The 27,024-nt window shown below is 40.7% G+C and overlaps 1 protein-coding gene across 3 annotated transcripts in view; it reads right to left on the bottom strand.

The window, feature by feature from the left end:
* Positions 1 to 27,024, bottom strand: part of gpatch2 (G patch domain containing 2) — a 220,060-nt gene that overhangs the window by 164,800 nt on the left and 28,236 nt on the right. For all 3 annotated transcript variants that reach the window (XM_067988885.1, XM_067988886.1, XM_067988887.1), the window contains exon 5: positions 26,050 to 26,129. In XM_067988885.1, the coding sequence (XP_067844986.1) occupies positions 26,050 to 26,129 (80 nt within the window). The remainder of the gene's footprint in view (positions 1 to 26,049; positions 26,130 to 27,024) is intronic.

Below are 27,024 nucleotides of genomic sequence, written 5' to 3'. Positions count from 1 at the left end.
TGTCTGCTGACCCTCAGATGCCATTCCCATGTGGTTACTTGAATTCTCGCCATGCTACATAGAGAGCCAGCTCTGAAAGCTGATATGTCATGGCACAGTGACAGTTGAGTCTCATGAAAAAAAAGTTTCCACTACCTCAATCCTCACAAAGCAGCTGTCAAGTTAATTATTGCACATTACAGTTCTGCTAAAGATTGTGGATGTTGCATTCTTTAATGTGCAGAGATATTGCACATTTTACTTATTCAATAGACTCATACTTTTACGTGAACACAAACCTAATTTAAACGCTTAGTTCCAATATACCAATTTCATTTAGTCCCACAGAAATCACGATCCAAGCAGTAGCACGTCTTGCTTATCCTTTTCAGTATTTTACTGAATCATCCATATGCTGCAATATTCCATGGACTTATTACAAATACAGCTTTAACAATAATTTCATAGTAAAATACTTTTTTTCATTTCTATATTTACTTCCAAATGAAGAAAAATAGAAAAAAAACGTAGAATCATAGAATCTTACAGCACAGAAGGATGCCATTTGGCCCATCATGCCTGTGCTATCCAATTAGTCCTACTTCCCGGCTCTTTGCCTATAGCCCTGCAATTTTCTCCCCTTCATGTATTTATCCAATTCCCTTTTGAAAGTTACTACTGAATCTGCTTCCACTACCCTTTCAGGTAGTGCATTCCAGATCATAATAACTCGCTGCGTAAAAATTCTCCTCATCTCATCTTACATAGAATGTACAGCACAGAAACAGGCCATTCGGCTCAAAAGGTCCATGCTGGTGTTTATGCTCCACACGAGCCTCCTCCTTCCCTACTTCATCTAATCCTTCTATTCCTTTCTCCCTAATGTGTTTATCTAGCTTCCCCTTAAATGCATCTATGCTAGTCACCTCAGCTACTCCTTCCACATTCTAATCACTCTCTGGGTAAAGAAGTTTTTCTTGAATTCCTTACTGGATTTATTAGTGACTATCTTATATTTATGGCCCCTGGTTTTGATTTCCCCTGCAAATGGAAACATCTTCTCCACGTCTACCCTATCAAATCCTTTCATAATCTTAAAGACCTCTATCAGGTCACCCGAGTCTCCTCTTTTCTAGAGAAAAGAACCCAGCCTATTCAGTCTTTTCTGATGGGTATAACCTCTTAGTTCTGGTATCATCCTAGTAAATCTTTTTTGCACCTTCTCCAGTGCCCCTATATCCTTTTTATAATATGGAGACCAAACCAGTTTACAATACTCCAAGTGTGGTTTAACCAAGGCTCTATACAAGTTTAACATAACTTCCCTGCTTTTCAATTCTATCCCTCAAGAAATGAACCCCAGTGCTTGGTTTGCTTTTTTAAAAATTAACCTGCGTCGCTACTTTTAGCAATTTTGTATCTGTACCCCCAGATCCCTCTGCACCACTAACCCATTTAGATTCTTATTTTCCAAGGAGTATGTGTCCTCCTTATTCTTCCTATCAAAATGTACCACCTCACACTTATCTATATTGAAATTCATTTGCCAATTACACACCCATTCTGCAAGTTTATTAATCTCTTCCTGTAATTACGCAGCCCTCCTCAGTGTTAACTATACCCCCCAATTTGGTGCGTCCGCAAATTTTGAAATTGTACTTCTGATTCTCAAGTCCAAATCGTTTATGTAAATGGTGAACAACAGTGGTCCCAGCACCGATCCTTGTGGAACACCACTTCCCACCTTTTGCCAGTCTGAGTAACTACCTTTAACCCCTACTCTCTGTTTTTTGTTTTGTAGCTAGCTTGCTAACCATTCTGCTACTTGTCCCCTGACTCCACATACTCTGACCTTAGTCATGAGTCTACTATGCGGTACCTTATCAAAGTCCTTTTGAAAATCCAAATATATTACATCTACTGCATTACCCTTGTCTACCCTTTCTGTTACTTTTTCAAATAATTTAATAAGCTTGATCAAGCATGACCTTCCCTTTTGAAATCCGTGTTGGTTCTTTTGTCAATGAGCTTAAATCTGTGTCCTCCGATTACCAACCCTTCTGCTAGTGGAAACAGTTTCTCCTTATTTACTCTATCAAAACCCTTTGGGATTTTGAACACCTCTATTAAATCTCACCTTAACCTTCTCTGCTCTAAGGAGAACAATCCCAGCTTCTCTAGTCTCTCCACATAACTGCATAACATCATATTCGCAAGATTGTATACTGACAGTTGCCTGCACAATGTAGACAGTTTGCTTAAACCTTAACCTCAGAGCTATATTCTGACTGCACCAAACTGTCTATAGCCAATGTTGAATTTAGGGCAGATCTGTGTTGTGGTCAAAAGCCCATTGGTAATTGGATTATCATAGAGCAAACTTACTTTACTTAAAAACAGTAACAGCTATGAGAGAGACAGCAACAGAGTGACAGAAAATAAACCTATATGTGTGGGCTGGACTTGAACCCCGGTCACAGAGGTGAAATGAACAGTTGTGATTTTAATGCTTTTTAAAAAACGTTATATAAATTAGACAAAGTACTTGAATTATGCACTATACAAAATCCCCTTCTTAGTTTTATATTTCCACTTGAGGACAGAGCTGGATCTTTTTCATTACTAGTCATAAAATTAGCCAGTCAGAAAATTTATTAGCCAGATTTGAAGTTCATCAGTCAACCCATTAAATACAATGATGCTGTGACACAGTACTTTTTCACCAGGTTATTAGCCAAATGAAAATATATTTCACCACATAAAGCCTGCATTAGTAACTAGAAAATTGGCAAGTGGCCAGACCGATCCCTGCTAATTTTTCTTTCCTACAAAATAGCTTTTTATGAGTATATTCAACACTTTCAATTCAAAATAAAAATAAGAGATTCCAAAAATGAAAGAACTTCCATTTATATATAGTGCCTTTTATAACCTCAGCATGTCTTAAAGCACTTTACAGCCAATTAGGTGCTTTTGAAGTGTTGTTGCTGTTGTGATGTAATCAAATGCAGCAGCCAATTTGAAAGGTCCCACAAACAGAATTAGATAGATGACCAGATCATCTATTTTAGGTGTTGGTTGAGGGATAAATGTTGGCCAGGACAGAAGAACTCCCCTGGTTTTTAGAATAGTGCTGTGGGATCATTTACTTCCATCTGAGAGGGCGTTGGTTTAACATCTCATCTGAAAGACAGCACCTCCAACAGCGCAGCACTCCCTCAGTACTGCACTGTAGTGCCAGCCTAGATTATGTGCTGAAGTCTCTGGAGTGAGGCTTGAACCCATGACCTTCTGGCTCAGAGGCAAGAGGGCTACCACTGAGCCAAGGCTGACACAATAATTTTATATGACCTATGGTTCTATGATTCACAGAAATGTTACTCCCCGACAGATGGGTGACAGCAATATATGCATAAAGTTTATATGACTAAAATTTTGCCATTTGTAATGTAACCATCCTCCTCTTAAACAAAAACGTTAACAGAACATATTTAAGATTGAGTTTGTTTTATAAGAAAAGTATTAATTAAAAAAAATAAATTATGGTTTATTCCCTCGCTTTCAAAAAATGGTCACTAACAGTCAAATCTGGATTTGCCACTATTTTCACTGACTTGGCTAATGGATTTTCTCATGAACTGTTTTCTGGTCTAAGCCACAGCTTCCAGGGGGCTGCAGTCAGTACAAATGACTGGTGTACCTCTAAGCTAAACATTAGTCACTAGTTTTAAATATAGAAAAATAACACTGTATTTATCAAATTTCCAAAATCACTAATATTATTGTTCAATTACCATCTAAACAGCATTAGAGGGGTTAATCTCAGCAGCCCATCCAATCTGTCTTTAATAAGCAGTGGACACAGGAATCTTTATTACTTAGATTTAACAGTATAGGGCTTATGATGTATAAATAGCTGCCACATGGTCAATGGATCTGTTCACAGCCAAAGCCTGCAAACAGAGAAGTTGTAGCTGGTGGATTAAGTCATATCATATCAAAGAAAGGCAAGAACTGACAGCTGAAGAGGGAACTTCACAGCATGAGTATTGGGGCTTTTTTAATGCTCAGCCAGTAGGCTCCGTAGCCATGAGATATGAAGCCAGTGAATAGCTGGCTTTGGTTCCTACATGTACTGCAGCATTCAGTATGCTAACACCAAACACTAGTCTACAATAGCACATGTTGAAACCACAACTAATGATTGGCTTTGCTGGATTCCAAGATGGAGATATGCCAGTACAAAAGAGATGTAGTTACAACAAAGGCTGTGCGCTCCAGGCTTCTAAGGCCAACATTCTACTGTCAACAAATAAAGCAGTAACCTCAACTACTTACCAAGCTGTGCGTAGAACCTGTTGCCCTACTTGTGCTTTCACCTGTTGTTCAGACAGTTAGAAGTAATCAATTACATGTTTTTTTTAAAAGTACAAAAGTTGGTTGATTATTTTCTGCCAATATGAAAATAAAAAGAGTGCTAAAATTGGCCTTCAAATATCCTGGTACAGAGTATGAACAAGATTTGCAGGAAAACAGCAAATTAAAGCCTGTTACCATTTTTTTCTGCCCCCTCATTAATTCTTCTCTCCCTTTCATGCCAACTACCATTCTGAACAGAGGGCAGGCAGGCATACTGCTCCTAAACTGCACGCCACTCTGTCATTGTGTACTAGGATCACACAGCATCAGTGAGAATGGTGATTAAAAACCTCCACCTACCCATAGCGCAAATTAAAAAGGTGCAAAGAACATCTTAAAACTATGTACAGCAGCTCGAATGTTGTTATTTCAGTCCAAGAGGCATGCAATAATAACTCAGTGAACTATCTTCCCAGTAAGAAGTACCATCCTTCTGATTGGAACTTCCTCACCAACTGCCTGGGTGACATACCAAAATCATCCTGTGGAAGAAAACTACAAACAAGAACTCCATATTATGCCACTTCACAGAGCTGGAACACCAAAATATGGTGCTTCCAAACTGCCCTTGTAAATTCAAGTTGAATACTATAATATAGGACTTAATGCTAACTTTTTGAGCACATGCCCTTTAAAGCAGTACTCAGTAAATGTTATACATCCAAATGCTTGCCATATCTACAATGATTAATGAGCCTATATTGGAAAATTTAAAATAAACAAATTCCAGGATTCAAACACAGCTTCCTGTATCATATGAAAAGGTACATACACCATAGACCCTCAAATAATGATCACTAAGAGTTGAACAAAAATAAGTCATCCACAACAGATTTAAATCCAGATGGAACAATGTATGTATTTCTAGATGTCAACATAAATGTATGTTACATTTGCGACTTAGAATTCAAAATCCTTGTGAAAAAAATGTAAATATGTAAAATCAATTATGCTTCCTCACTTTTTTTCCACCTTTGCTTCTATCTGATTTCACCTCTTCTCCAACCCATGCATCTGCCTGCCTGCGTGTCTATGGCTAACTTGTGTCTGTCTCCAATCCTCAGCCTGCCAGGGCTACTCCATATACTGAATCTATCCATACACCCACCTCATATTGATGCCAAAATTCAGTGCTGCTTTCTTTCGTATTGAGGGAAAGGCAGAAATTGATATAAGGAAACAAGGTTGTCCCAGAATTTATAGTGAATGAGGTGTGTCATTGCAATATATATAGTAGAGATATTTTGTTCAAACCATAGATAGCCAGAATTCTTCTCTTCCCTCATTACAAAAGGGAGCAATGCTGAACGTTAGCATCAACACTGGGTCGCCAATGAAAAGAAGAAATAGGATACCAGGGCACAGTGAAGGATAGGGTAGGTCAAAGAATCAATATTTCCAGGACTCCCTGAAATGGCCAGGGGGTGGGTACAAGATGAATTGAAAGAGGGGGAAGTGGAAAACATTCATGCCATCCAAAAGCTTTCTCACATTTTATGATGAAGCTAACTGCAATGTATGCGCTGCCAAATGCTTTTTGATTTTCAGTGAATGTGAGTCAATGAGCATGCTTTGCGACATATAAACACACTGGCCTCCAGCCCACGGTGAGGCCAGAGGCTCTCCAGATATTGGGCCTCAGGCCTCATTTCAATGTTGGCAGTGAAGCAGGGAAACCCTGCTGGTGAAGATAACTTTATAAAACACTGGTTAGGCCCCAGCTGGAGTATTGTGGCTAATTCTGAGCACCACACTTTAGGAAGGATGTCAAGGCCTTAGAGACGGTGCAGAGGAGATTTACTAGAATGGTACCAGGGATGAAAGACTTCAGTTACGTGGAGAGACTAAAGAAGCTGGGGTTGTTCTCCTTAGAGCAGAGATGGTTAAGGGGAGATTTGATAGAGGTGTTCAAAATCATGAAGGGTTTTGATAGTTTCTCCTTCATTACTCTGTTTCCAGCAGCAGAAGGGTCAGTACAGAGGACATAGGTAATTGGCAAAAGAACCAGAGGGGACATGAGAAGAAAAAAAATTACACAGTGAGTTGTTATGATCTAGAATGCACTGCATGAAAAGGTGGTGAAAGCAGATTCAATAGTAACTTTCAAATACTTAATGGGAAAAAATTTGCAAGGCCATGAGGAAAGAGCAGGGGATTGCGACTATTTGGATAGCTCTTTCAAAGAGCCGGCACAGGCACGATGGGCTGAATGGCCTCCTTCTGAGCTGCATCATTTTATGATTTTATGATATAAACTCCAAGTTTGGGCCGCTGCCATGTACGTTTTGTGGGTGGTAGGAGCCTGGATCGGGGGGGTCGGGATTGGGCGTTGGGAGAGGAGGCCTGGAGGGTACTGGAGGATCGGAGGAAGGGAGAGGAAGTGGGGGAGGGGGGGGTGGATGCAAGATTGGGGGATCAGGAGCAATCAGGACGGGGTTAAACATGGGTTCAGGAGGAGCAGGAGGCCTTACATTCGGGTAAGTTACTTACCTTCTTTGTTGCTAGCAATTCCTAGGGCTGCTTTGTTTGAGTGCAACCCACGATGGTGCTGGTTGCCTCAGGGCATTGGGCCTCTTATTTGCATATGCAAAGGGCCCAACACCTGCTTTAGGCAAGGTCACGTCTTGTTTATCCTTACCCAATAGGGTGGGTAGCGCACTTCCATCTGGAAATGTGCGCATGCTTCTTGCCTGCCAAATTGGGGCCATGGTAATAGGACAAATTTTTGGGCCATAGGCTTTATCCTATACCCTAAATAAGCATTTAATGCATAACGTAATTACATAGATTGATAAATTTTAACTTCTGATGAAGTCATTGTGGAAGGTCATGGAGTAAGATGATTGGCATGTATTTTCCTCAGTGGCCCAATGGGCCTGTTTCAACATCAGACGTTATTAGGTAATCAAGCCAATCCTACCTTACTAACCTTGATTTATGCTGTGGTGGTGGTAGTAGTGGTCTGACTGAACTGCATATGGTGAAGTGGGTGTGGGAATGACCAGTTGCTGTGGAGAATCAGTATTATGAATGTTGATTCTTGTCTGAGAAAACCAGAAGAATTACTGTCAGGTCTTTGCTTATGTTGTTCTTGAGCTGATTTTCTAGCAGCTTCACAATAACAGCCCTGAGTAACTTTCCCTTGTTCCTTACATAATAAGAATAAAACCAGACGGACCACCCGGGATCGGACCACTAGGCACCGGACACGACAAAGGCAATCCAAGCCCAGTCGACCCTGCAAAGTCTTCCTCACGAACATCTGGGGACTTGAGCCAAAATTGGGAGAGCTAGTCTGTGGGACAGTCAAGCAACAGTCTGACATAGCCATACTCACAGAATCATACCTTTCAGCCAACGTCCCAGACTCTTCCATCATCATCCCTGGATATGTCCTATCCCACCGGCAGGACAGACCGACCAGAGGTGGCAGTACAGTGATATACAGTCAGGAGGGAGTGGCACTGGGAGTCCTCAACATTGACTCTGGACCCCATGAAATCTCATGGTATCAGGTAAACATGGGCAATGAAACCTCCTGCTGATTACCACCTACCGCCCTCCATCAGCTGATGAATCAGTCCTCCTCCATGTTGAACACCACTTGGAGGAAGCACTGGGGGTGGCAAGGGCACAGAATGTACTCTGGGTGGGGGACTTCAATGTCCATCACCAAGAGTGTCTCGGTAGCACCACTACTGACCGAGTTGGCCGTGTCCTGAAGCACATAGCTGCCAGACTGGGCTTGCGGCAGGTGGTGAGCGAACCAACACGAGGGAAAAACCTACTTGACCTCGTCCTCACCAATTTACCTGTTGCAAATGGATCTGTCCATGACAGTATTAGTAGGAGTAACCACCGCACAGTCCTCGTGGAGACGAATTCCCGCCTTCGCACTGAGGACACCATCCAACGTGTTGTGCGGCACTACCACCGTGCTAAATGGGATGGATTCAGAACACATCTAGCAGCTTAAAACTGGGCATCCATGAGGCACACTGTGGGCCATCAGCAGCAGCAGAATTGTATTCCAGCACAATCTGTAACCTCATGGCCCAGCATATTCCTCACTCTACCATTACCAACAAGCCAGGGGATCAACCCTGGTTCAATGAGGAGTGTAGAAGAGTATGCCAGGAGCAACACCAGGCATATCTAAAAATGAGGTGCCAACCTGGTGAAGCTATAACTCAGGACTACATGCATGCTAAACAGCAGAAGCAAAATGCTATGAACAGAGGTAAGTGATTCCACAACCAACGGATCAGATCAAAGCTCTGCAGTCCTGCCACATTCAGTCGTGAATGGTGGTGGACAATTAAACAACTAACGGGAGGAGGAGGCTCTGCAAACATCCCCATCCTCAATAATGGCGGAGTCCAGCACATGAGTGCAAAAGACAAGGCTGAAGCATTTGCAACCATCTTCAGTCAGAAGTGCCGAGTGGATGATCCATCTCGGCCTCCTCCCGATATCCCCACCATCACAGAAGCCAGTCTTCAGCCAATTCGATTCACTCCACGTGATATTAAGAAACGGCTGAGTGCACTGGATACAGCAAAGGCTATGGGCTCAGACAACACCCAGGCTGCAGTGCTGAAGACTGGTGCTCCAGAACTAGCTGCGCCTCTAGCCAAACTGTTCCAGTACAGCTACAACACTGGCATCTACCCGACAATGTGGAAAATTGCCCAGGTATGTCCCTGTCCACAAAACGCAGGACAAATCAAATCTGGCCAATTACCGCCCCATCAGTCTACTCTCAATTATAAGCAAAGTGATGGAAGGTCAGGTCGACAGTGCTATCAAGTGGCACGTACTCACCAATAACGTGCTCACCGATGCTCAGTTTGGGTTCCGCCAGGACCACTCGGCTCCAGACCTCATTACAGCCTTGGTCCAAACATGGACAAAAGAGCTGAATTCCAGAGGTGAGGTGAGAGTGACTGACCTTGACATCAAGGCAGCATTTGACAGAGTGTGGCACCAAGGAGCCCTAGTACAATTGAAGTCAATGGGAATCAGGGGGAAAACACTCCAATGGCTGGAGTCATACCTAGCACAAAGGAAGATGGTAGTGGTTGTTGAAGGCCAATCAGGGCATTGCTGCAGGAGTTCCTCAGGGCAGTGTCTTAGGCCCAACCATCTTCAGCTGCTTCATCAATGACCTTCCCTCCATCATAAGGTCAGAAATAGGGATGTTCGCTGATGATTGCACAGTGTTCAGTTCCATTCGCAACCCCTCAAATAATGAAGCAGTCCGAGCCCGCATGCAGCAAGACCTGGACAACATCCAGGCTTGGGCTGATAAGTGTCAAGTAACATTCGCGCCAGACAAGTGCCAGGCAATGACCATCTCCAACAAGAGACAGTCTAACCATCTCCCCATGACATTCAACAGCATTACCATTGCCGAATCCCCCACCATCAACATCCTGGGGGTCACCATTGACCAGAAACTTAACTGGACCAGCTATATAAATACTGTGGCTACAAGAGCAGGTCAGAGGGTGGGTATTCTGCAGCGAGTGACTCACCTCCAGACTCCCCAAAGCCTTTCCACCATCTACAAGGCACTCTCCACTTGCCTGCAGCTCCAACAACACTCAAGAAGCTTGACACCATCCAGGACAAAGCAGCCCGCTTGATTGGCACCCCATCCACCACCCTAAACATTCACTCCCTTCACCACTGGCGCACAGTGGCTGCAGTGTGTACCGTCCACAGGATGCACTGCAGTAACTCGCCAAGGCTTCTTCGACAGCACCTCCCAAACCCGCGACCTCTACCACCTAGAAGGACAAGAGCAGCAGGTACATGGGAACAATACCACCTGCACGTTCCCTCCAAGTCACACACCATCCCGACTTGGAAATATATCGCCGTTCCTTCATAGTCGCTGGGTCAAAATCCTGGAACTCCCTTCCCAACAGCACTGTGGGAGAACCTTCACAACACGGACTGAAGCGGTTCAAGACGGCGGCTCGCCACCACCTTCTCAAAGGCAATTAGGAATGGGCAATAAATGCCGGCCTCACCAGCGACGCCCACATCGCATGAACGAATAAAAAAAAAACCTGTGGGTAGGTACCTAACCTTTGCTTCCTTGATAATGTGACTAAGATTGGAACGTGGGGAACTGTTGGCATGAACATGTGCTCCTCCGCTCTGGCACAGTGCATTACAGACCTATAAACATTGCTATGTGGTTGACGACTTTCTAATTTTCCACTACTTTGTTTTTGATTACGGGAATGCCAGTCAGGTGGTTAATACTGGCTCATGGAGTAGAAATTACTTCACGGATTCCCATTAATGTGCCTGCCCTGCACCTACGGATATCTACTAGCGATGCAAAGTAGTTCTATGAAAAAGATTTTAGAAATTCAATCGCACCTGAAAATGTGTGCGCAGTGCACTGCACTGCACGCACCTGTTCACATGGTCCCAAGTCAGCACGTTAAATTCATGCTGGGACCTCTTTAAAATGATTCTGGTGTGCAGCCAGAAACACGTCCGTTCAGGGAGGTCAGAAATTGGGTGTCTCTGACGCGACTTAAAGGTAGCCAGGACTTCTTAAAGGGGAGGTGCACTCTGGCTGCAGACAAGAAGAAAAGCTACTGAAGAGAAAAATGGCTGCAAGACCTGCAGTTCTTTGATGCTGCTTTGGAGGCCCTGTCCAGCTGAACAGGAAGAGGGAGATCCTGTCCCCGCAGGAGGCAGAAAGCCCTGCGGGTAACACCTCCGTCGCCAGTGGAAAGAGATCGCAGAGATTAATGCCAGGAGTTTAGTTCTAAGGACACGACTGCAAAGCCGTAAAAAGTTCAATGACCTCACCACAGTCGTCAAGGTAAGAATACTGCTCTCTTACTGTCTGGTCACACCTCCACCTCCAGTCTCAATACTCACAATACTCCCCTCCCTGTTTCCCTTCACTCTCCTACAATCACTGCATCATACTGTGCCCCCCTCCCTGCTTCTCCTCATACTTACACACTCAGCAATATTGCAACCCTCACTGCCCCACAACTTTAAATCTGACAAACTGCAGATAAGCTATTCCACCATAATAGGCATATTCTCTAACCATCTCACAAGGATGACACTAACAATCTTATCTTTCTTGCAGGATAAGCCCACCCATATGTCAGCAAAGGAGGCCGAGCCCGCCTGCACACCCTCTCCCCCGAAGAAAGCGTGCCGGCCATCACAGTTTGGGCAGCATCATGGCTTCTAGAGGAGACATCACACAGGATTTCTTCATGCAGAGAGGTGGAGAGGTTTAGGGAGGGAATTCCAGAGCTTAGAGCTTAGGCAGCAGAAAGTATAGCTGCCAATGGTGGAATGGTGAAAATCGGTGCTGCGTAAGAGGCAAGAATTGGAGGAGCGCAGAGATCTCAGAGGGTTGTAGGGCTGGAGGAGGTTACAGAGATAGGGAGGGGCAAGGCCATAGAGGGATTTGAAAACAAGGATGAGAATTTTAAAATCAGGGCATTGCCGGACTGGGAGCAAATGTAGGTTAGCGAGCACAGGGGTCATTGGTGAACGGGACTTGGAGAGAGTTTGGATATAGATAGCAGAATCTTGGATGAGTTCAAGTTTATGGGAGGGTGGAAGATGGGAGGCTAGCCAGGAAAGCATTGGAATAGTCGAGTCTAGAGGTAACAAAGGTAAGGATGAGGGTTTCAGCAGCAGATGAGTTGAGGCGGGGCGGAGACGCGCAATGTTACAGAGGTGGAAGTAAACAGTCTTGGTGATGGAGAAGATATGTAGTTGGAAGCTCATCTCAGGGTCAAATAAGACGCCAAGGTTGTGAATGGTCTGGTTCAGCTTCAGACAGTGGCCAGGGAGAGTGATGGAGTCGGTGGCTAGGGAATGGTGTTTGCGGCAGGGACCAAAGACAATAGCTTCGGTCTTCCCAATATTTAGTTGGAGGATATTTTTGCTCATCTGGTAGTACCTCCACTGTCTCTCAATTGTCACACTACTTGTGTCGACAAGTAGTGTGACAATTGAGAGACAGTGGAGGTGTCGAGAGAGGTGGTGGTGAGGTGGTAGAGCTGGGGGTCGTCAACATGCATATGGAATATGACGTTGTGTTTTCAGATGATGTCACCGAGGGGCAGCATATAGATGAGAAATAGGAGGGGGCCGAGGATAAATCCTTGGGGGACTCCAGAGATAACGGTGCAGGAGCAGGAAGAGAAGCCATTGCAGGTGATTCTCTGACTACAACTGGATAGATAAGAATGGAATCAGGCGAGCGCGGTCCCACCTAGCTGGACGACGGAGGAGAGGAGTTGGAGGAGGATGGTGTGGTCAACCGTGTCAAAGGCTACAGGCAGGTCGAGAAGGATGAGGAGGGATAGTTTACCGTGGTCACAGTCACATAGAATGTCATTTGTGACTTTGATAAGGGCCGTTTCAGTACTATGGCAGGAATGGAAACCTGATTGGAGGGATTCAAACATGGAGTTGCGGGAAAGATAGGCACGGATTTGGGAGGTGACAACACGTTCAAGGACTTGAGAGGAAAGGGAGGTTGGAGATGAGGGCAGTAATTTGCAAGATCAGAGGGGTCTAGGGTGGGTTTTTTTGAGGGGGTGATGAGGGCAGATTTGAAAGGGAGGGGGGCAGTAGCTGAAGAGAGGGAACCGTTAACAATATCAACTAATATGAGGGCCAGGAAGGGAAGTTGTGCGGTCAGCAGTTTGGTGGGAATAGGATCGAGGGAGCAGGAGGTGGCTCTCATAGTCACGATGAGCTCAGAGAGTATGAGGGGAGATAGGAGAGAAACTAGAAAAAGATGCGAATTCAGGGCTAGGGCAGAGGGGAATCCTAAGGGAAGTTTGGCTTGGTCGGCTGGGGAAGGGAGGGAAGCAGCAGAGGAAGCTGAATGGATGGTCTCAATCTTAGTGACAAAGAAGTCCATGAGCTCCTCGCACTTTTCATTGGAGGTGAGGGTGGAGGGAGCAGGGGAGAGGGGTTTAAGAAGACGGTTTGTAGTGAAAAGAAGCTGAGGGCTATCTTTGCATTCCAGAATGATCCTGGAATAGTGAGCAGTTTTGGAAGTGGAGAGCAGGACCCGATAGTGCATTATGTGATCCAGCCAGATCTGGCGATGGACAGCTAAACCAGTTGTCTGCAATATACCTTCAAGTCTGTGCCCCTTGGATTTAAGGGAGTGGAGATGAGGGCCATACCAGGGGGAATGACCAGGGTGAGAGAGAGTAATGGTTTTAATGGAGACAAGGGCATCAAAGGTGGAGATGAGGGTGTGTTTGAGCAGATTGGTAGCTGCAAAAATGTTGTTGTGAAAGGAGGGCCAAAGGCTAGACAGTTGGGAATTTGAAAGACTTGGATGCTGACTTAGGAGGGCCAAGGCGACTGAAGAAGGCTGATGGGCATACACTGGGAAATGCTAGGTGCACTGAGCAGCCTGCCGGCCAGCTTGTGCACAATGTCGCAGAGCATGGTGAACTTCAGTTCCAACTTGTGTCACAGTTTCACGCAGAGCAAGGAGACCATTCTGTCCAACATAGAGCGAGCAATCAGCTCCATGAACATGACAGTGGCACCCACTGTGATGGAACTTCTGCTGACATCACTGACAGCTCATGGAGGCTCAGGCAGCTGCAATCTTGGCTTTGGGGGCCAGTGTTAACAGGGGCTTCCAGGGCATCACATCATTCCTGCACTCTGTTCTTGCGCAGGGCAGGAGGCACGGTTCCAGGAAAGTGGCCATGGCTCCATGATAGCATGTCTGCTGCCCTACCACCCACTCAGTCAGTGCCCTTGTTAGTGCCACACAGCCAGCTGGGCTAGACTGGCTCAGCCGAGGCCGAGATGCTGCAGTCTGCAGCCAGACCCTCAAGGCTTGAGGTCGCCCACCACGACCATCTGCGTGTCCTCAATGGAAGCTCAGTAGTCTTCCATCTCCCAAGTTGTAGTTACTGGGGAAATACTTGGTAGGAGCAATTGGATTGGATAAGGAGCACAGAAGACAGGCACTAAGGGCTTACAAAAGCCTGTGTTACCTATTAGGTAGAGAGGGAATTCAGTTATTTGATAAAGTTACTTCTTGTTCTGAATTTGGTGTTGGTGTTTATATTTGTAGTTAGCTGAAGAAAGGCAATCGGATGGTAGTGATAAGGATCGTGGAACTGTTGGTGTATTGGGGATGGGAGGGATGGATCAGGTGAAGCACTGTTCGATGTGTTGCTTTCTCAGAGCTTAGCCAGTTAGGGGCACTGTTCGATTGATAAAGATGCCACGCTGGTGATGGGGAGAACGCAAAGCAATGTAGGTGCTGTCTATGGCATCTCGGACCCTGAGGAAATCTGTAATGTGATGAAGCCTAGTGCTCACTCATCCTGCTTTGCTCTGTCCATTAGGAAAGAGATTTAGGTGTTCCTACTAGTGAAAAGAGCCTCGATGACTTCCCTGATACAGTGGTGGACTGCAAACTGTAATATGTCGCAGGTGTCACCTGCTGCAGCCTGGAAGGAGCCTGTGGCATAAAGGTTAAGGGCCACGGTGACCTTGACAGACACAGGCAGTGCTGTCCATGCCCTGATGTGAGGCTCGAGTTGCAGCTGCAGCAGGTGACATAGCTCAGTGACATCATCCTCATGAAGTGAAGGCACCTCAGACATTGCTCCTCTGAGAAGTTGAGGTTTGAGTTATAGAAGTGATCCCTGAAGGTCCTTCCGGCCTGTTAGCACAACGAGTTGCTGGGCGAGTTGATCATGTGGTGAGTCAGGCTCCAGAGCATCCAATATCACAAAAGGGTCCTACAACAAGCATAAGACCCTGATGTAAATATTTTAATTAGTGATTTTAATAAATCTGGCGTGCACCTACAGAGCAGCCTGATCCAATTTGGCAGGTAGCGCACTTCCGGCTTGTAATGAGCACGTGCGCTCTGCCCGCCATATTGGATGGTCATGCTCCTATTTTGCACCTAAAAAATGGGCACGGCACCATTGATTTTGTAGGCCAAAGTGTCTGCACACTGCTCCACAAACCAGAAGCACTATATAAGAGCTGCTTACTCTTTATGGTGTATTTTTAAAAATCAATAAACTGTACAAAGACCAAAAACTCATACAGCAAAACCTGTCAGTAAAATCAGCTTTGAGACAGATATTATTCAGGTGGTTACTGAATACAAATACCCATGTGAATCATTAAGTTATTGTATAATGACCAGTTAATGTTTGTGCAAACGAAGAAATAGTTGGATCTTTAAAGTTGCTTTAAGAGTTTTGATTTTTTTTGTTTAGAAAAAGACAGATATAAGGTCTCGGGAGCAACCAGTCTGAATTTAAACCATCTAATTAGTTGACTACAGTTTTTAATTGGATAGTTTAAGGCTTAACTCAATGTTTTATTGTATATTACTACAAGACCATGCTAAGACATTACAGGTTATAGCACTAATGCTAGATAAAATTGCTGGGAGAAAGTTTGATCATCAGTTGGCTTTTTAAAAAATTGTACACTAAATACAAGTTGAAAAATGCGTGCATTGCACTGTAAGAAAATATATTACAAACACTGGCCTAATCTTTCCATACCTCACCTGTTGTGAAACTGCGCAGACTTATATGTGGATGAGGGCAAGGTAAAGAGATACAAATGAGGAAAACATATCCTCCGCTGTGCTTCCCACCATTTGCGCTCTTGAAATGCTGGATGTAAAGGCTACCCACTAGGCCCGGTGTCCAGTGTGCAGAGATTGGCAGAAGTGGCTCTGAGGCAGAAACCGAAAAGGGGCCAGTGCAAAAGGTTTCAGAGTTCTGACATGCACAAAGGCTGCCTTAATAAAAGTTGAACTTTTCAAAGAAAAAAAAAATCTTCTACTCAGTCATTTCTTTCTCCTGCTGCAGCAGGCTCTCCCAGTTGAACGTCTAGGTCACTAAATCTAGATTTTTGATTCTGTGTAGGTTTTCTAAAAGAAAATGTGAAACAATTAAAAAAAAAACTTTGAAGAGCAAGATCGCCTCAGAACAGATTTAGTTGACAGTCCAATGTAATGTGGCTAAACTTTGTAAAACAAGTGTATACATAATAGAAACTGCAGAATTCTCCAATTTATTTTAAGCAAATAATCTGTTGTAACTGGAATTTTGCAGTAAAGAAATAACAAATATATACAATAAAACAGTGCACAAAAATTTATTGCATACATGTTCAGACAGATAAACATTTGCTGAAGAGCAACATCCCATGCCAACATAGAAAAACTTTAAATTTCTTTGATAATATATTTATATAGTAAATTTTAAAAAAAATTCTCATTGCATTCTTAATACTAAAATATTTTCTGGGCTGAAGGGCATAATAACTGTTCCATAAAGACATAAAAGAATCAGTAGACAGAATCCAAACGAACTATGCACTTAAGATACCTTAAAACTAGTCGTTAGGGAGTAAGTGACCATTTTTCAATTAACATTTCAACACCCGGTCCAAGAGATTGACCCAACATAGCAAGCACAATCTAGTCCCAGTACTAAAATATGCATACATACCATACAAGACATAGAGCAATTAAGTTTTTCAAATTGGTTTCATCACACTGGGATTTATGTCACATTAATGAAAATACTATAAGTTGTGAATGAGGTGACTGACAAATCAGATTTTAAAAATGATGGAAAAACTTGAGAAATCAATATTCCGGTCATTAAAACTTAACCTTAAACCATCCATAATGTTAGATTTGTAAAACATTACTCTGCTTCTATGATTCAAGAAAAAAGCGCCCTTGGATTATACTGCATGCACTGAAGGCTCATTACAGTTTACTTAACTTACAAAAATACCAGTTTTAAGAATATTGAAGTATAAAAGTAACTGCAGACCTTAAAAGGGACATTTATATTTATTTATTCTGTGGTAATTAGAAAGAAGCCTATGCAAGACTATACAAATAATCTCAAAAGAACATAAAAGATCCCAAAGCACTTTTCAAAGAAAAGCAGGGGAGTTTTCCCAGTATCCTGGCCAACATTTATCCTTTAACTAACATTACCAAGACAGATTATCTGGTCCTTTATCTCAATTCCATTTATGGGACCTTGCTGTGCACAAGTTGGCTGCCATGTTTCCCTACATTATAACAGTGACTACACTTCAAAAGTACTTCATTGGCTGTAAAGCGCTTTGGGATGTCTTGAAGTCATGAAGAATACTATATAAATGCAAGTTATTTATTTTTTTAATATGCATTTTTCAACTGTGTCTACATTATTGTTAAGCTAAAAGGCATTTATTAAATAACCTATTTTATGGGGGTGGTGGTGACACAAATCTACCAGCTATAGCCAAAGAAGTGTGGGGGAACTGCCATCCATAATCAAACCACAAAAATGGCAGTCTGTTCAGTGTCCTGAAGTAGACATACAGAAATCTCTCAAAAGGTTAGTAGGCATTAAATAGCTTCACTTGTCCATCATTATAATTATAATTATTATGGATCTTCTACATTGTTTTTATAAAGCTGTTTATATTTTGGACTCATCCTTTTTTCTGTTAACTGAGTTGTCCCTTTCTCCACATTCACGTGATGCAATAAACACTGTCCAGATGAAAATATTTCTGACCATCAAACATAAGTAGATAATGATGAAATGAATGTTAGAAAGCATTTAATTCAATATGTAAAATGCGTTTCTGTTTGGGAAGAGGTTAAGTAGAAGTGGTAGGATATTATTCAAACCCTCATCCTGTAATCCTCGCTCAGCCTGAGCACAGCATAAATTCTCTCCAGTCTAATATATATTAGGTTATCTCTAAGTTTGAATATTTCTTCAACCTCAATTCATATCTCCACGTCAGCCAGTTAGCATAATATTTATTTGTTGTGACAAAGCTGTATGGTAAGCCTACAAATAAACCGGTGGGCATCCTGAAGGCTGAGAGATACATCTATGTTTTCTCCGTGGGTGTGAAAGATCTTGTTGTCATGATTCAAAGTGTTGTGGCCACAACGGTGTAGAAGGTTGGCTTATTTTATTGTTTGCATTTCTACTTGCACAAACCTTTAGCAGACAGACCTGCAGGACACCTTTTCTACTTGCACAGGATCATGAGAAGTAATCTTCTTTGCAACTAATATGAAAGTAAACAGCAATATCTGGGAGCTTTCAAATTAAAAGAGAGGGACTGAGTGTTAAAGGTGTACTTGATCCTGCAAGCTGCCCTTGACTCCTGATCAGGCTCACATGCACAGCTGTCTCTGCATAGTGATGAGGTGCTAAGACATAGAGAGGGTGCTATCCAAAGGTGGTGCAGTGATGGAAAGGCTGATGGTGCCTTGTTAATTTGTTTAATTTAATGACTTTTTTGTATCACACTTCAGTACCAATCATGTAATATTTATCAACATAAATAACTCTCCTATCCTCAGATTAATGTATTTTCCTTCTTTCCCTGCTGTTCAATAGGAAGCTACTATAAATATATATTTTTGCTGCTTCATAAACAGTATCTGCTTCTGTATGCACACAGCTTACTGCAACTGTGCTTGGTGTTTGTTGCTATAAATAAGCAAACTAAAGTTGGGAAATGTAGTTTAACCTCTCTACTTTTACAAAACCAAGAACCATCAAACTTGCTGGAAAATCTAGACCAAATTGTGCAATACTAGATGCATGTGATCAAGACCTATAAGATACAGTTTACATCCTACAAAGTAGCCTGCCCAAATAATTTCCAAATGACTTATGTCCAGCATCAAGCATGGGATATAAATTGCCTCCCAGTGTCTTTATTATGCATTTTGTTTATACCATATATTATGTAAATAATTAAAATTACAATTAGATGTGAATACTCATTTTAAATGCACACTACATTGCTGTGCAAATGTGGGCTTGTTCCAGTCACTGACACATTTTTCACAGATTGCTATTTATTCTCAATTACAATTCTACTGTTGTCACCATGAAATATAAAAATTATTTCACAGACAAAACTAATCATGTCTGATATATTACTGTTATTGTTTTGGTATATTCAAAGAAAACTGGGGATTTTCTATCTCAAGTTTTTACTTGTATATTTAGCATTTAAATTCATAATATTTTATTTTCTTGCAACGACTGTTTCCTACAGAGTTAATGGAAAGTATGTGGAAGCAGAAAGCAAAATTCAGCACTGTACTGTAGGCTTAATACTTTGAAGCTCCACGTATAGTTTTACATGCCTAAACACTTCTCAACTCCAATCTCTAAGTGAAAGTAATTCTTGCCCAAATTTACAGGAGAAAAAACAACTGAAATCAGAGTAGCTCTTCACTTACTTAACTCATGAGCACATTATTAAATTTATTTTTTGCATGTTCAGTTGTGGACATGCATAGTCACAGAAATTAATTGTACGTCATGGGACCAGAATTTGCTGGAGCAGGGCATCTCGCAGCGTTCTTTTGGATTTTTCCCCCTCATCCTTCAGCTCGAAAAATGTTTGTGCTGCAAATTGCTGGAAGTGCAAGCTGATAACAGTGCAGCAAGGTTAACGGGGCACCTGGGACCGTAGTGAACAACAGGATCAACAGTCTAACTCCTTAACCAATCAAATTCAAGGATAGAGAAAGAAACGGAGGAATGATGGAGAAAGAAACAGGGTGAATTAGAGATAAATTAGATACAGAAAGAGAAATAAAGAGAGGAAAAGAAAGAATGGGTTAAGAGAGACAGAAAAGAGACAGAAAGGAAAAGTAAGGAAAACATTTAAAAATTTCAAATTTTTAAAACTTCTCGGAACAATTTACCACCTACAGGAGTGAGACTCTACAGTTTCAATTGCTCCCTTTCTGGGCCTCCGAGACCGATTGGCACTGCAGGAACATAAATCTCATCATTAAAAGGCTCAATATGTCGTTAAATACAAGCCCTAACTTTCTGCAACGAGTTTAATTCGTATTTACAGTGCAAATTCTGCAATTTCTTGAAACTAATGGGGCGGTTGACAATGAGCTCTGTTTTTTGTGAGGCTAACGGCGGAGCGGCGCAAATCAGCCAGCAATTTATGGCGATTCACAACTCAGAGTATCTCCTCCTCATCAAAAATTGCTGGTTTTTTTAAATGCACTAATAATAGCGTGCACCATGAACTCACTGTTATTTGTCCAGCAAATTCTGGGCCCATGTGTTACTCAAAAGTAGCTTCTGCCCTGCAGTGATGGAAGAATCATCACATAACTGCAGCTAAATTGACATCAGTTTGGCAGTGAGAGATCATCTTGAGGCGATAGTCTCCACTTTAGCTTCACACAGTATAATACCATTTTTTTCAAACTAACCGCCAACCAATACTAAATAACATTCCCCGACTGAGCAGTTCACAACTGTCAAACTTGAGTCAGCCCCTAAGGTATGTACAAAAGCAGCCCATGTGCCTTGACCTCCAATTTTCTTTTCCTTCTTATGGGAAACTACTGGCCTCCACTTGCCATCTTCTTCCGATGGCACAACCAAGATAATGATCTGACACAGATGTGGGCCTATGTTCTCCTACACCACAGCATAACAAATTGGAGCATCAATGTACTCTGCCACACTCACTAGTTCACATATTCAAATCAGGTTGGCTACACACAAACAGAAAAAACAGAATTATGCACTAACCTGAGCACCATTTTGCACATATAGAAAGTGGGAAAAACATAGATCTTTTCTCAATATATTACACCCCAGATTTTTGGTTTCATTACATTGACCATGGCACCATTTAATATTTAGGAAATCTGTCACATACTCAAGATCAACCAGAGCCTCAGGTATGTACCTTTCAAAATAGATCTGCTTTTAGACTCCAATTGCAGGAGTTTGAATGTCCTTTCCAAAGGCACAATTTTTAAATCCATATTGTCACTTTGAGGATTTCAAATAAGGTTTATGTTTCATTTCCATTAATACTGATAACGGAATATTAGCATTTGCTCTTCTTTAGTAATTATTATTTTCTGTAGCTTTAGATAATCTTAGTCACAGAAACTGTATGATGAAAAAAATCAAGATGCAAAATACAAAAAGACATTCAATCATTGAATGCATTCTTTCTAAAATAAGCATATTACATGTGTATATGCTATGAGCCCAGATGTGGAAATAAAAAAAAGGATTTCCCATTTATCAAACTGATTTCCAGCTAGGTAGCTATTCGATGAGTATTTTTCCTATTTGAGATTTTGAAATAATCACTGCATTTCAAATTAATCATACACTCAAAACATAACCATGTTTGCAATTTTAAATATTTCAAAAAGTAGCACACAATAATATACAACGTTGTTATTTTTAGTTAAACAAATAGGACCTGTAATTTATTCCTGGTCTTAGCTCTATAAAACATCTGTTTTCTCACTATATAATTAGCATAATTAATGAATACTAATCAATCCAAACAAATGATTTTTTAACTCCTAAAATAAATCATTTTGATATCACAGTAGCTATTGACTCAATAATTTACTTATAGGCAATATATCACTTCTCCATTTACCACATGCTGGAGAACTGCTATAACTCTTTTCTACAACTTCATTTCAGTGCAATGTGTCCATTCTGAACAGAAAAGCACTATCATACATTTGTTTACAAGACATCAACAAATTCATGATGTCAGGGTATCCCTTAGGGTAGGATAAATTTAGCAGGCTTGTCCATTCAATCGTTTGCAATAAAATCACACATTTTTGCATCTTGCTGAACAGATATAAATTGAGTTAAACATGATTATACTTCAGCTGTCTAAACTAAGGCTACTGAGATTTTATACTTAAGAGTCAGCTCCTTTACTGGGAGCGGGGATACAAGATTAAACATCAAAAATTAAGCGTGTATTTTAAAATGGCAAAGAAAATCGGTTTAGTTTAATTTTAGTGCAAAACAAATTTCAGAATGTTTAGGTGTGAACTATTCAATATGCACACTTTCTAATGTGGTTTTATATACACAATATGTGTAATTTCTATTGCGGCTATATAAGGTAGAGCATTAAAGGTGCTCCACGTGTTTAAAGCTTCATTTACATATCCTACCTGTTAAAACATAGAAGCAGTATTCAGAGTCATGAAAAGGTCAAGTCACAATCAATTCAGGAAAGCTAGGCTGTGTCAGGAATTTTTTTGTAAAAAATACCAATCAGCCAATGAAGTCTACTGTCTTGGGATTTACAATTTCTATCCATTATTGAGATAATAACTCTAGTCTCCTAAAAAGGCCCATCATTCACAACTATCTGCAAGAACGTGATCAGCTGCAATTAGTGTTTTGTTCCGAGTAAAGCCTGCATTTTTACATGAAATTTTTATTAAAACAAGGTGAAAAGCCAAAGCTCAAGGGAAGAAGTGGATATCCCAAAGCAGTTGGGGATTCAAACGATCAGTGAATCAACGAGCCTCTACATAGTTATCAGTCAAAACTATAGATGCTGTTACACAATCCACAATTTATTACTTGCAATAATCCTTTTAAATAGTGTTGCTTTCAAAGTTGACTCTGCAGTGTGCTTTAAGTCTTGTCAACTTCAGAAACTGACACTGTCCTCAAACTATAGTGAACTATCAAACTTTATTCAGTTTCTTTTTGCTGGAATCCTTCAGCACTCAGGGGGTTCACTATGTACTTTTCCAAAGTACTGCCAAATTAGTAGCTTTTCTTCAAAGAATCTCCTCACTCAACACTTAATACCAATTTACAAGGAAACAAAGTAACTTCTTATTGCATAGCAACAGAACAATGCAATCTTATTTTGCTAATGCTGCTTTTTTTTAGTCCGTAGAATCATACAGCACAGAAGAAGGAGGCCATTTGGCCCACCATATCTGTGTCGGCTCTTTATAAGAGCTATTCAATTAGTTCCACTCCCCTGCTCGTTCCCCATAGCCCTGCAAATTTTTCCTTTTAAACTATATATCCAATTCCCTTTTGAAAGTTACTATTGAATCTGCTTCCACCACCCTTTCTGGTAGTGAATTCCTGATCATAATGACTCGCTGCGTAAAAAAATTCTCCTCATCTCCCCCTGGTTCTTCTGCCTATTATCTTAAATCTGTGTCCCATGGTGACCAACCTGCCCGCCAATGTAAACAGTTTCTCACTATCTACTCTATCAAAATCCCTCATAATTTTATAAATAGTTGTGTTTTGTTTTTTTTAAAAAAGGAAAATAAATATTACAGATGACTTGTAGATAAACTGAGCATTCAGAACTTGGAATCTAATCTCGCTCAGTTTGGACCATTGTGCAACTACTATCAGGAAACAAATTTAAATCCCACCAGAATCATATTTTAAAGGAAAGAAATACAGAAACTGTATAAGAAGAAAACAAGTTATAAAAGGAAGATCAAATGTGAAAAAAAAAGACAAAAAGGCAGAAAAATGGAAAAGCAAAACAGTAAAAACTGCATCGTAACAGCTTGGAAGCTCAAGTGGTACAGGACCTGCTTCCCAACAAAATAATTACAGTAATGCCCCAGTTACACTAATGACTCAAGATTTGGCTGCAACTTGGAAGTAAGTTTGGTCAATCAGCTAATAACTGTTAACTGCTATAGTCACCTCAAATCACTATAAACCAGCCACTTATTGACCAATGAAGCAACAATGACAGTAGTTATACACAACCCAGTTAATCTCACCCTCCTGACCATAGGATAGCAGACAGCTCCTGTGGGAATAGTGCAGGTAAAGAAAGAAAGATGAAAGGAAACTAGATTGTAAAACAACATAAATCACAGGAAGATACTAGAAGGAAAAAAAGTAAAGAATTGGAAGCAAAAGAAAATAGATAAAAGGCAGAGAGAAAAAAAAATGTAGAAGGATAGATACAAGTTAAAAACAGAAACAAAAGGAAAAAAGCAGGACAAAAAGGGGGATATTAAATGCTAAATAACTTCAGGCTTGCAGACTAACGTTAGCTTCTGATGGGAGGGAAAAAACAAGACTTATATGTATTTCCATAGATTTAAAATGCAGGATTGCAGGCTTGAAAATAAAGTGTTGTAAATGTATCAAAAAAATGGATCAAACATTAGGCGAAGATTTATTGCAAGTAGTTTCACCTAATGCAAGAAAGATGAATTGATTTTGGTTAAATTAGATATAACTGACAATTCATTGGTAGGGAAGATGCATTATTTTCCAATTGTTATCCTCCCATGGTTTAAGTGATTTGTGCTCTATTGTATTTTACGAAAAGAACAGAGGAACTTTCAATGATTTAGATTGTATGTATTAATCATGCCCAGTGGCTGTGAACTATATATCTAAAACTGAAGAAGATTTTTGACATCTAATTCTGTGACAAGACTTTGGCGGTAGATACCCTACTCATATCCATAATCTCAAATCCATTTACTGATACAGTTGGACAATTTTCTGTTTTAATTCTGTGAGGCTTAAAGTGTCATTCCTGCAACCAAGTAAAGCAAGGGTAGAATATTTAGGCTTTTTTTCTCACTCTAAAGTAAATAGAATTGAAGCCAAATTAGCTAAATTTAGCTTCAAACAGTTTTCTTAAATTTGTGGAGCATTGTTTGCCATGACTAAATGTGCTCCATAATTAAACATTCAAAATAAAATGTAATACATTAGGGCAAAGGAATGAGAGATAATTGAGAAAGCTTTCATGACACTTAATATGTGCTGCCAAATATCTATTCATTTTATGTGAGTTCTTTGGTAAAAATGTTGTAATTAATCAAAGCCTTGACTACATCCAACAACTGGTAGTGCTTCCCAGCATATTTGCTACTGAAGTAATCAAAATGCATACTGCTTTAGTGTGTGTGGCCATGAGAGCATGCCAAAACAATAAAAATTAATACTTAATCCATATTAATTAGTGAAATGTTAAACTTGATAATTTACTTTTGCACCCTGCTAGTATTGCACAAAGAAAACAAACATGTTACTTTAAAAAAAAATATAGGTCAGTATATATTAATAAAAATAGATGTTCCTTTCAACCCTATTCTTCCACTCTTAATTTCAACAGAATTTGCATCTGAAGCCAATAGTTTTAAATGATTCATTTGGAGTTAAAGGCATCTAAGATAGTTCAATCACAACACACCAGCCAGCTAACTATCTCTCACCAACAACAGATCACAATAGGAGCCAGTTTCTCTGCCTCTTAGAAGAATTTTAGAATAGATTATCAGTGACCAAAAAGAAAGATAAGCTCAGCAATGTATATATATACACAATTTTCATAATATGATTTCTCATGATTTAAAGCTCAACACCGTTCAGGTTTTGGAGGAGGAATCAGTAGTTTTTTTCCTCTCTTCATGCCCTTTGCTGGTAACACCATGAGTACGTCATATGTCATAAATACCATGAAAACTAATCCATCAGTTGTAATGGCTCCTATAAAACACCACAGTGAGATTGCAATAAGACTGGAAAATAGGCTACAAATCCCAGCTACGCTCAGGCTCGCAATGAAGCGAGACAGAAAGTAGGTGGGATAGGGATCAAGTGATAGATGGCCATCTGAACCATGACCAGAAAGGGCGGAGGTCACAGGCCAAGGTCTTTATAACATCTCCACCACCTAACTTCAGTAAGGTACTAATCTAAACTATCATAACAGCTATACAGGACAGAGAGAAAGAATAAATGAGCTTACCTTTGTGGAAAGCTTCCTGGGTCCCTTTCTGCCATTTCTATTTGGCATTCCAGGCAGTCGGGTGAGTCTCGCTTGAAAACCTATCAAACAAGGAGTAGTTTAAGAGATTTTGATATGACCTATTTGACAGCTATTTCAGTTAAAAGGGGCATGGGGTGCACTCTGACCGTAACTCTTTAAAACACTGCCGGTCAGGCAAAAAGTAATTGGCAAGTATAATTGCTAATTTTTATAGACAATAGTAATCTCTTGATTTGGTAGGAGAAGGAAACTTATTAACCCTTTGAGAACTGCACTCACATTTTGGCACCAAAATCAAACGCATCAAAAATAATTTTAAAATGTATTCATTCAGAGAAAACCAAATTAAGAAATGTTCCACTGTTCCACATATTTCTACAAATTTGAACATAAGATTCAGAATTATTTTTGTGGATGATATTTGATAGAACTATAGATTTAGATTAAATACTTCATAGCATATACCTGGTCTCAATTTCCTCTTCACTTCAGGCTCTATTTTCCAAGGCTTAAACATCGCAACTGTTTTCTGTATTTTACTCTGCAAATTTCTCCCATTTGAAGATTTACAGATTTTATGCAAAATTGTACATTCTAGCAGATCAGGAATTGGTCTCATATAAGTTCAGCCATTGCCCGGAATCTATGTAAATCTAACTGTGTATGTCAGTTTAGTTGTAGCAATTTTATTCATTCACCCTATTACATACAGCAGAATTCTACTATAGGGTGAAAAACTACAAAAAGTTGTACAAAGTGCTAATTGTAATGCAAGTATAAGAAATTATGAACAAAAACTGGCTTATACACACACAATGGTTTAACATGAAATTAGGCAGCATATACAAGCAGAAAACATGTTTGGTAACAGATTTGTGAACGGAACAATAAAACATTGTCCATCAATTAAGCATTTTAACAAAATATACAATTAGTATTAAACAACAATATGCA

The sequence above is a fragment of the Heptranchias perlo genome, chromosome 8 (assembly GCF_035084215.1).
Source record: "Heptranchias perlo isolate sHepPer1 chromosome 8, sHepPer1.hap1, whole genome shotgun sequence".
Classification (NCBI taxonomy): Eukaryota; Metazoa; Chordata; class Chondrichthyes; order Hexanchiformes; family Hexanchidae; genus Heptranchias; species Heptranchias perlo.
The sequence above is the reverse complement of the archived record's forward strand: the minus strand, read 5'-3'. Positions and strand labels throughout refer to the sequence as shown.